Source organism: Humulus lupulus, chromosome 6 (genome assembly GCF_963169125.1).
Source record: "Humulus lupulus chromosome 6, drHumLupu1.1, whole genome shotgun sequence".
Classification (NCBI taxonomy): Eukaryota; Viridiplantae; Streptophyta; class Magnoliopsida; order Rosales; family Cannabaceae; genus Humulus; species Humulus lupulus.
This window is the reverse complement of record NC_084798.1, coordinates 23,452,519-23,464,182: the sequence shown is the minus strand read 5'-3', so window position 1 is coordinate 23,464,182 and position 11,664 is coordinate 23,452,519. Positions and strand designations below refer to the sequence as shown.

Below are 11,664 nucleotides of genomic sequence, written 5' to 3'. Positions count from 1 at the left end.
TCCTGACAAAGAGTAAAGCAGCATTAGAATTGTTATTTTACATTTCTTGATCACAGAGCCATTTCAGGTCCCTGATAAGCCCTCTAATTAAATAAAGACACTGATTTTGATGAATATTTCTTTGATAGTCACCAGTCAATCATTTCTTTTAATTGGTCATTTCGGAAGTCAGAGACCAAATAATTTGTTATTTAGATTCAGGTTCATAGCACGCAATGAGTGACAATGAAACAAATAGAAGAAAAGTAGCAAGAAGGGTTTATGATTAGAGAAAAGGCTTTATCCTCGTTTGAAATATAACTTTGATAAAAGACTATAAACTTTTTTATGTGACGACTTCTTTAAAAAATTCAGAGAAAGAATTGTATCTTGTACAAACAAACTATCTCCTATCTTCATGATGAGGCACACTCAATTTAATTTTACTTTCCTAAGTATATTGCTGATCATAATCTATGTCAAGAATTTAACTTTGTTTGGTCTCTGAAAATACCAAAACAGAATGTAGACCAAGAACTTGGGACAAGTAGTCTATGATATATTCATAAAAAAAAAAGGTTCAAATCAAATAAAAGTCATGAAATTAACTTTCCAATAATATTAACTTGTATCAATCTTGGGGACAACTCTCTGGTGAATTCCAAGAATTTTTTTTACAAGATATATGGCATTGCCTGCCTAAAAAATTGTAACAAAAATGAATATCGTTAGCTGTTATCATCTATTGGTATCTAAACTCATAAGATTAGGAGCTTAAGCGAGAAATAAGATCAATGAAGGCATCTTCTATGCAGGGAATTGTAAGAGCTCCCATTGGATGATCGAATCTGAATTCTTCTTCAGCTTGACTTAGGAAGTCTTGGAATGAAGGTTGGTTCAAGTATGCCACAGGGATCACAAATTTCTTCATTCTGCTCTCATCTCCAACGTAAACTGCTAAAAAGCCCTTAGGAATATCTTTAGTGCTTGAAAAAGGCCTCTGAATGAGTTGCTTGGCATGAACTAAGCTAGCAAAGCGGAATCCCATTATTGTAATAAAAGTATTTCTAAAGGAAGAAATAAGAAGCAAAAGTGGGCAGAGATATCTCAGAGAACTTGCGAGGATAGCTTGATACTTTGGAGTTTGAGAACTTGGGATGGTAGTGATCCCCATTCATGTGTATTTATAACCAATACTCTTTGATAAGATGTATAGGAAAGATATATCTATTGCATTGAAATGAATGGTCAAGACTAAAGAGAAAATTAGCTAGAAGGGGTCAAGTGAGGCATAGTCCTTGTGAAATCACATGGTATTGTCTAACCAGTCACCGTTATGGATTCAAAGTTCAGATCTGGCTGCCTTAAAATAAAATATCAGTTCATTTTTCTTGGCCCCCAACCCACCAAACAACCTTAGAACATAAAATTTAAAATTTGTAATAAGATGTCTTAGGCATGTCTAACATCTGAAGGGACACATTTTCATATCAAAACTAGAGCAGCCATATCCATTTAAAATCATTATCTTCTCTTCTTCCAATCTTATTGATGCATAATAGGACATGTCATTATCTGCTATACCTAGGGTTGCTTACTTATCTCATTATCTGCTATAATTCTGCTTATTGAAGGCTTTTTTCATTATTTACAGGCTGTTTTTTGTCAACAAAATGTAGAGATATATTTTTCAATACCAATATCATTTGACTTGCCACAAAAGTCACAGCCTCTTTCTACACAAATAAAACTAATAAGTGAGGTTTTCCTTTATGAATTCTTCTCTACAAAGTGGTTGTACATGTGAAACTAACAATGCTACAGATTCAATCACTCAAACCAAATTCTTTTTAGATTGCAGAGAGACAACACATCATCATTTGTTAGATGTTTTATGTATTTTTAACCAAACTACCTCAGAGTGAACAGTGTTCCATATTTATGTGCATATATATATATATACATATGTATACACAAACAATGCAAGTTATGATCAATATGATTTGTACAAGAAAACTTTTTTATAGTCTTCCAGAACTTTACAGCATTTTTTTTTCATGTATATCACAATTAGATTATGAAATGTGACTATAGTACTGCAAGTATTTTACTAAGGCAGCAGAGTTTGTTTTTTAGAAAGAGCCAAAAGATGAGATTTGTAACTTTATTTCAGCAACTGCTTAAGTCAAGCAAAGAAAGAATGTTTGATACTTGGGAATTCGAGGACTTGGGATGGTAGTGATCTCAAGTTTATGTGTATTTATATTCAAGAACCTTGAAAAGATATGTAAAACAGATATATATTTTGTATTGAAATGAATGTTTTACACTATATAGAGGAAATTTGCTAGATGGGGTCTCGTGAGGCATAGTCCTTGTGCAATCACATGATACTGCCTTCCTAGTCATCATTATACTTTCAAAGTTAAGACCAGGTAGTCTGGTCTAAAATATTTTTCTATTCAACTTTCTTGGTATACTTCTCAACCCCACCACATCAACTTTGTAAAACAAAATGCAATTATATATACAGGGGTGCTCATTTTCATATAAAAACTAATAAAACCTCCAATTGAAATATTTATCTGATTAATCAATGGCCACTGCTGCTAATCTTAATTGCAAGTGGGTTCACTAGTTGCTTGCTGATAGGATAACCCTATCTTGAACAACCAAAACAGCAAGAAAAATGACAGAAAAAATGGAAAAACAGAACACAAAGCAATGTAGAGAATACTGTTGTATTGATACCCAGGTATTCGAGAGCCTGGTCTCTCCCAAAAGTGGTTACAATTACCAATTCCAGCCTGGCTAATAATATCTCTTCTACCCTTTTTATATTGTGGTCTACACAGAACTCCCCTGTACCCCACTCCCACCCAATTATTCCTCATATAACTACCTCTACTTGGTGGTTCTAACCTCTTGGTCAGTACTTACCCCGAGCCTTTTCCTCTCTTACCCCTCCTAGTGTATACAAAAGTGATAGGAGGTCTATCAATACCGCTGGCCACCAGTTTCACCTTGTCCTCAAGGTGAAAGTCTGGAAATTGCTCTTGAATCACACGGAAGTTCTCCCAAGTGGCATCACATTCTGGTATGTTCAACCACTTGATCAAGGCCTGCGGTGCTGCCTTTTGAGTTCCTGGCTGAAACTCCAGGACTTCTTCTGGCTTCAAAATCCATTCCAGCTCCGCCGTTAACTCTGGAGGGAGCTTGGTAGGTTGCTGATTTGGTCCCAGCGCTGTCCTTAGCAGTGAAACATGAAAAACCAGGTGGATTGTGGCATTGGGAGGGAGCTGGAGACGGTAGGCAGCCGCATCAATGCGTTCTAAAATCTGGAAAGGGCCAAAGTATCGTGGTGACAGCTTCTCATTAATCCGCTTGGCCACAGTTCGCTGCCTATATGGCCTCAACTTGACATAGACAAAATTCCCCACCTCAAAATGCACCTCCTGTCTCTTCTTATCGGCCTGTACCTTCATTTTCTGCTGGGCCCGATGTAGGTTCTGTTTTAACAGCTCCAAAACGTTGTCCCTGTCGCTTAGTGCTTGCTCCACAGTGGATACTTTGGTACTGGCTGGTTCAAAACGTACCAATGGTGGGGGGTCTCGGTGATAAAGGGCTTTGAATGGTGTCATTCTAGCAGCCGAATGAAAGGAAGTATTGTACCAATACTCTGCCCAAGATATCCACTTGGCCCATTGATTTGGTTTTGAGCTGATAAAACAGCGTAAATAAGTCTCCAGGCAGCGGTTTACCACCTCCGTCTGTCCATCCGATTGGGGATGATAAGCTGTACTCTTCTTCAAACTTGTTCCCTGCAATCTAAATAGCTCCTTCCAAAACAAGCTGAGAAACACCTTGTCACGATCTGAAACAATGGAACGTGGGACACCATGAAGTTTGACAACTTCGCTAACAAAACTGGCAGCGACGGTAGTTGCTGTAAATGGATGGCGTAGGGGTATAAAATGCGCATATTTACTCAAACGGTCCACCACTACAAAGATGGAGTCGAACCCATTCGATTTCGGCAGCCCCTCGATGAAATCCATGGAAATATCATCCCAAACTTGGTCTGGAATGGGCAATGGCTGAAGCAAACCTGTCGGTGATTGAGCTAGATACTTACTTTACTGGAAAATTGCACATTCAGCAACAAACTTTTGAACGTCCCTTCGCATTCCTTGCCAATATAAATCAGCCACTATCCGCTGAAAAGTTTTAAACACCCCCGAATGTCCCCCTACTGCACTGTGATACTCTTGTAACAATAATGGAATGAAAGGGGAAGAGGCTGGTATGACTAATCGCCCCTTAAATTTCAGACAGCCGTGCACCAAAGAATAACCAGCCACTTGCTGCCCCTCCTGTAACTCCTTCGCTATTTTAGAGAGAAAAGGGTCTGCCTCTGTGTGCGCTTTTAAATCTGGGATTGACACCACATTTGGAACTGAAATGGCAGCCAAAGCAGCCTCGCAAGGTAGGCGGGATAAGGCGTCAGCCGCTTTATTCTCTAACCCCGGTCTAAACTGGATGTCAAAATCATATCCCAGCAGTTTTGTAAGCCATTTTTGATGCTCTAGAGCCACCAATCTTTGCTCCAACAAATACTTCAAGCTGCGTTGATCTGTCCTCACCAAAAACTTGCGTCCCAACAAATAGGGTCTCCATTTCTTAACAGCCAGCACGATTGCCATGAGTTCCCTCTCATAAATGGACTTCAAACGGGCCGCGATGATAGAATCTGGCTGAAATAAGCCACAGGGTGCCCATTTTGCATCAAAACAGCCCCTAAACCAGCCCCCAACGCATCTGCTTCCAACACAAAAGGAACTGAAAATTTTGGTAAGGCCAACACCGGTATCGAACACATCGCTTTTTTTAATTGAAGGAAGGCTGAATCGGCTTCTTGAGTCCACCCATAAGAATCTTTTCTAAGCTGATCCGTCAGCGGCTTAGCGATGCTCCCATAACCTTGTACAAACTTACAGTAATACCCCGTAAGTCCCAAAAAACCCCTCAACTCCTTGATGGATTTAGGAGTTGGCCACGCCTCCATTGCAGCCACTTTGTTAGGGTTGGCAGCCACCCCATTTGCTGAAATCACATGACCCAAATACTCCACTTGTGCTTGAGCGAACATACACTTCTTTCGATTAGCGAATAGCTTGTGGTGACAGAGACGGTCCATGACCAAAGTTAAGTGATGCACATGGTCTTCCAAGGACGAGCTGTATATCAAAATATCATTAAAAAAAACCAGCACAAACTTCCTCAAGAAATCTCGAAAAACTTCATTCATGAGAGCTTGAAACGTTGCCAGGGCGTTGGTTAGCCCAAAAGGCATGACTAGGAATTCGTAATGCCCTTCATGTGTACGAAAAGCTGTCTTCTCAATATCGCTTGCCTTCACTCGAATTTGATGGTATCTCGACTTCAAATTCAACTTAGTAAAGACATGTGCCCCATGAAGCTCGTCCAATAACTCATCTATGCTGATCCATAAGAATCTTTTCTAAGCTGATCCGTCAGCGGCTTAGCGATGCTCCCATAACCTTGTACAAACTTACAGTAACACCCCGTAAGTCCCAAAAAACCCCTCAACTCCTTGATGGATTTAGGAGTTGGCCACGCCTCCATTGCAGCCACTTTGTTAGGGTTGGCAGCCACCCCATTTGCTGAAATCACATGACCCAAATACTCCACTTGTGCTTGAGCGAACATACACTTCTTTCGATTAGCGAATAGCTTGTGGTGACAGAGACGGTCCATGACCAAAGTTAAGTGATGCACATGGTCTTCCAAGGACGAGCTGTATATCAAAATATCATTAAAAAAAACCAGCACAAACTTCCTCAAGAAATCTCGAAAAACTTCATTCATGAGAGCTTGAAACGTTGCCAGGGCGTTGGTTAGCCCAAAAGGCATGACTAGGAATTCGTAATGCCCTTCATGTGTACGAAAAGCTGTCTTCTCAATATCGCTTGCCTTCACTCGAATTTGATGGTATCTCGACTTCAAATTCAACTTAGTAAAGACATGTGCCCCATGAAGCTCGTCCAATAACTCATCTATGCTGATCCATAAGAATCTTTTCTAAGCTGATCCGTCAGCGGCTTAGCGATGCTCCCATAACCTTGTACAAACTTACGGTAATACCCCGTAAGTCCCAAAAAACCCCTCAACTCCTTGATGGATTTAGGAGTTGGCCACGCCTCCATTGCAGCCACTTTGTTAGGGTTGGCAGCCACCCCATTTGCTGAAATCACATGACCCAAATACTCCACTTGTGCTTGAGCGAACATACACTTCTTTCGATTAGCGAATAGCTTGTGGTGATAGAGACGGTCCATGACCAAAGTTAAGTGATGCACATGGTCTTCCAAGGACGAGCTGTATATCAAAATATCATTAAAAAAAACCAGCACAAACTTCCTCAAGAAATCTCGAAAAACTTCATTCATGAGAGCTTGAAACGTTGCCAGGGCGTTGGTTAGCCCAAAAGGCATGACTAGGAATTCGTAATGCCCTTCATGTGTACGAAAAGCTGTCTTCTCAATATCGCTTGCCTTCACTCGAATTTGATGGTATCTCGACTTCAAATTCAACTTAGTAAAGACATGTGCCCCATGAAGCTCGTCCAATAACTCATCTATGACGGGAATTGGAAACTTATCAGCTACTATTTCACGGTTTAGGGCCCTGTAATCCATGCAAAAACGCCAGCTGCCATCTTTTTTTTTAACGAGCAATACTGGGCTAGAAAAAGGACTGGTGCTTGGCTGTATAATTCCGGCTTGGAGCATTTCAGCGACTAAACACTCAATCTCATCCTTTTGAACTTGAGCATAACGGTATGCCCGAACGGAGATTGGACCCGTGCCTTCTTTTAGAAGAATCGCATGTTCGCGAGCCCTCAAAGGTGGGAGACCCGCTGGCATATCAAAAACGGACTGAAATTCGTGTAAGACTGCTGCTACTGCTAAAGGCAGTGGCTGTTTTTCGTTGGCTGGTTCGGCTGCTAGCTCTCCAAACTGTACCCAATATCCTTGCGCTTCTCGTTCGACTGATAATATCATTTCTTTAAGGGAAATAGGAGATTTGCATAAACTAGGGTCGCCTTGTAACGTAATCCACGACCCCGCCATCTCAAACTTAATGACCATTGTCCTCCAATTAACCTGCATATTACCAAGCGTTTCTAGCCACTTAATACCGAGTATCACGTCTGCCCCCCCCCCCCCCCCCCGAGTTCCAGCGGCAAAAAATCAGTGACAACTCGCAATGCTCCCAAATCAAGCTGTACTTGCGCACAAATCCCTTTCGTTCGGACCTTGCCCCCCGTACCCAAGAGAACCCTGTAACAAGTTGTAGCTGTAATAGGGATTCCCACTGCTGAAACAATCACCGTAGAAATAAAATTGTGGGTTGCACCACTGTCAATCAAAACTGTTACTGGTCGTTGCCCGATATGCCCCGCTAATTTCATTGTGTGAGTTGATGAAATACCCACCAGAGAGTTTAGAGAAAGGGTTGCCAGCGTCTCTTCGGTGCCACAAAGTTCTCCCGAATCTGGCGATGGGGGTGGCAATTCCTCCAGTGGCAGCGAGTCCTCGTCATCCAAGAGTAACAATACGTGGAGAGACTTCTGCTCGCACTCATGGCCTCGGTGGAATTTTTTATCGCAGCGGAAGCAAACTCCACGTGCTCATTTATCTTGATACTCAGCCTCGGTTAACCGTCGGAAGGAGGATTTCGGCGCCTGAGTAACGCTGTTGCTGGTCGGCGCCGTCGCCTGAGAAGAAAGGGCAGCCGGAGATGAAAGGGGCGGCTTGGCTAGGAAGGGTGGCTGCGTGTTTCTGGGTAATGTAATGGGGCTTAAGATTTGTTTAGCAAACCCATATCTAATGGGCTGGCCCGTCTGAAGTAATTGATGCCCTTCTTCTATTCTCTGGGTCGTATCCATGATATTGGATAGGCCCACGGGCTGGAGGATATGCAGGGCTGCTTTGATACTCTCTTTGAGCCCACGAACGAAGCTGCCCTCAAGAACATGGTCGGGCACATCAGGGACCCGAGAAGCCAGCATCTCCCAACGTAAACGATAGTCACGCACGGTGGACGTCTGGGTCACGGACAGCAGCTCCTCCGTCACTGAACCCACCGGAGACGCTCGGAAACGAAGTAGTAGTTGCTGTTTCAAGTTAGCCCAGGAGGTAATCGGTCGGCGTTGATTCTCCCACTGGAACCACGTTAATGCATCGCCATCGAGCCCGATGATTGCCGTTTCTAGCATTTGAGGCTCCGTCATGTGCATCAGCAGAAAATATCGTTCTGTTCTGTAAACCCAGCCGTCCGGATTCTCCCCTGAAAACAGTGGTAGCTCCATTCTCGGTGGCCGAAAATCATGGCCAAAATTTTGTGCTGCATATAGTGGCTCCGACGACTGTGGTTGTTGTTCGTGAGGCCGACTGGATGGGTCCCCAATAATATGAGGCACCGGGGAAAATTTTGTGCCCCCGGTTGTGTTGTACGCGCCCAAGACAAATGCTCATCCTCGTCCACTGACCGTCGCTGACGATCGGACTCCATGGTCGGTTATCCTCCCGCCGACTTCCCCGAAGCTTGAAGCAGCTGGGCCAAGTGAGCCACCAAGAAATCCATCTTCTTCTCCATCCCCGGCAGCCTCAGCACCTCGGTCTTCATCGATTCCAGCTCCTTAGGAAGGTGCTGAAATTCCAATCGTAAGTCCTCCAATTCTCTCCTAAAATCTTATTGTAGCAACTCAATATTCTCTTCCAACACTTCACTCTGCAAATAATTTTTCGGCCCCATGGAAAGTGAGTGCTCTGATACCAATTTGATAGGATAACCCTATCTTGAACAACCAAAATAGCAAGAAAAATGACAGAAAAAATGGAAAAACAGAACATAAAGCAATGTAGAGAATACTGTTGTATTGATACCCACGTATTCGAGAGCCTGGTCTCTCCCAAAAGTTGTTACAATTTCCAATTCCAGCCTGGCTAATAATATCTCTTCTACCCTTTTTATATTGTGGTCTACACAGAACTCCCCTGTACCCCACTCCCACCCAATTATTCCTCATATAACTACCTCTTCTTGGTGGTTCTAACCTCTTGGTTAGTACTTACCTCGAGCCTTTTCCTCTCTTACCCCTCCTAGTGTATACAAAAGTGATAGGAGGTCTATCATTTGCTCTCTTGATAATGGTTAGACATATCACATGTGCATAAATGTTTCAACCACAGCTAAACTTCGATACATGACTTGGAAGACAAAGTCATGTGGACTTTCAAGTGATTGTCTCTAAATATGTACACCTAAAGTGTCCAAATGCCTTCAGAACCAGTTAGTTTAGATGCAAACTTCCCCATGAGTCCATTCCTCTATAAATATATAGGTAACCTCACATTCTCTACTGAAAAATATTTTGTGAACTAATATATACTTATTCTAAAGAAAATGCATAGGAAGATCAGCATGGCATTTGGCTTGCCTAGTTTTATTCAGGGTAAGAAGGCTCTCAAAAGACCACTTTCGGGCATTAAAGAAGCTGCTTTGAACTCCAAAACAATTCCAAAAGGCTACTTTGTAGTGTATGTTGGAGAGGAGAAAAAGAAGCGTTCCGTAGTACCTCTTTCGTACCTAAATGAGCCTGCATTTCAAGAATTACTAAGCATGGCCGAAGAAGAGTTTGGATATGATCCGACATCTTCAATTATCTCATTTCTCAGTTGAATTGATTATAAATCATAGCAATAATATAATTTGGTAGAAAACAATGTAGATCATAATCTTTACCTTCTCTTTTAAGATACAAGAAAATTGTTTGACAAAGTTGTAAATAGAAATTGTTCATTTGAATCTATATCTGAGGAAGATTTAGGTCTTGCTGTGATATTTATGTTTTGCTTTCTGTCTTCATCTAAATAAATATATAAATAAAATTGATATTTGTAACGGCCACAGAAGCATATGAATAAATAAATCATAGCCTAAATGGTTGTGCACAAGTGTTTATTTGTTTAATTTGTTCCGAAGAGTAATTTTTCTACTACTGGTTGTTCTCTTTTGTCACTTTCTTTAAACACTGCTTTGTAAGTATGCTCCTTCTAATTCTATGTTGGCATTGAAAACTTTTGTGTCCAATAATTTCTCTTGATTCTAATTAAGAAACAAGGTTCCATTCATATAAAATTCATGGAAGAAAATTTCCAATGAAATCTTTGATTAAACCATGAGACATTTAGAATGATTTATATCTTCATGTCATACTTAATTAGTTTTGTTTTGCTTAAAGCCAATTTTTATCAAATAATATCTCTTGTACCAATTCAAAATCCATTGGCCTTTTATTTGATTACTTAGAATTAATCACACACAATACTAATACAACGAATGCAAAACATTATTTATTTTGTGTTAACTGCTTTCCTGATACAAAGTTTTGTAAAATTAGGTTAATTTTGTCATTTATTTGTTGATCATAGAACCATTTTAGATCCCTGATAAGCCCCTTTAAGAAAAACATTGATTCTAATGAATGTTTCTTTGATATTAGTGGTTCACTAAACATTTCATTACCTGAAATACTATCTTAAGTAAATTATTTATAACTGTATTGGTTTGTAATTTCTATTATCAAGACAGAGACCAAATAATATACCATGATAAGGATTCTATGTCAGATTTTTAAGAAAAAAATTCCACATAACATAAAATTGATAAAAGAAAATTTCTAGTAATATTCATTTGTATCATTCTTGTGGACAACATTTTGTTGATCCCCGAGAAAATAAAATATTTACAATGTATATGGCATTGTCTGCCTAAAAAATTGTAACATCAAAATTTGTTAGATGTTATCATCTATTGGTGTCTAAACTCATAAGATTAGGAGCTTAAGCGAGAAAAAAGATCGATGAAGGCATCTTCTGTGCAGGGAATTGTAAGAGCTCCCATTGGATGATCGAATCTGAATTCTTCCTCAGCTTGACTGAGGAAGTCTTGGAATGATGGCTGGTTCAAGTATGCCACAGGGATCACAAATCTCTTCATCCTGCTCTCACCACCAACATAAACTGCCAGAAAGCCTTTTGGAATATCTTTTGTGCTTGAAAAAGGCCTCTGAATGAGTTGCTTGGCATGAACTAAGCTTGCAAAGCCGAAACCCATGATTGTAATAAGAGTGTCTAAAGAAAGAAGAAAGAAGCAAAAGCTGGCAGAGATATCTCAAAGAACTTGCAAGGAAAGCTTGCTAATGAGTTCATTCTTGTGTGTATTTATAATCAATAATACACTTGATTAGATATGTAGGACAGATATATCGATTGCATTGAAACGAATTGAATGGTCAAGAGACTATAGAGCAAGTTAGATGGATTGGATTGGATATGGTCTAGTGAGGCATAGTCTTTGTGCAATCACATGGTATTGTCTTCCTTGTCATCTTTATAGCTTCAAATACAATTCGTACCAATACATTTTTTCTCTGCAATTTCTTGCTCTTCTTTCCCTGGCCCACCATACCAACTCAGAACAATACAATTGCAATTAGATGTGTTAGGCATGTCCCATATCCACAGGGACACACACATTTTCTTATCAAAACTAAAGTAACCCTTGCCTGAATATTTTCTAGCAGAGTTCACATTT

At 40.5% G+C, this 11,664-nt stretch overlaps 1 protein-coding gene across 1 annotated transcript; it reads right to left on the bottom strand.

The window, feature by feature from the left end:
• Positions 1-719: 719 nt before the first annotated feature.
• LOC133783889 (auxin-responsive protein SAUR24-like) lies at positions 720-1,116 on the bottom strand. Its single transcript, XM_062223491.1, has one exon. It carries the CDS (start codon positions 1,025-1,027, stop codon positions 746-748), a length of 282 nt encoding a protein of 93 aa, XP_062079475.1. The 5' UTR covers positions 1,028-1,116; the 3' UTR covers positions 720-745.
• Between the last annotated feature and the right edge of the window lie 10,548 nt (positions 1,117-11,664).

Coding starts and splice junctions, on each gene's coding strand:
- LOC133783889 (XM_062223491.1), bottom strand. CDS start 1,027: ATGGGATTCCGCTTTGCTAGCTTAGTTCATGCCAAGCAACTCATTCAG.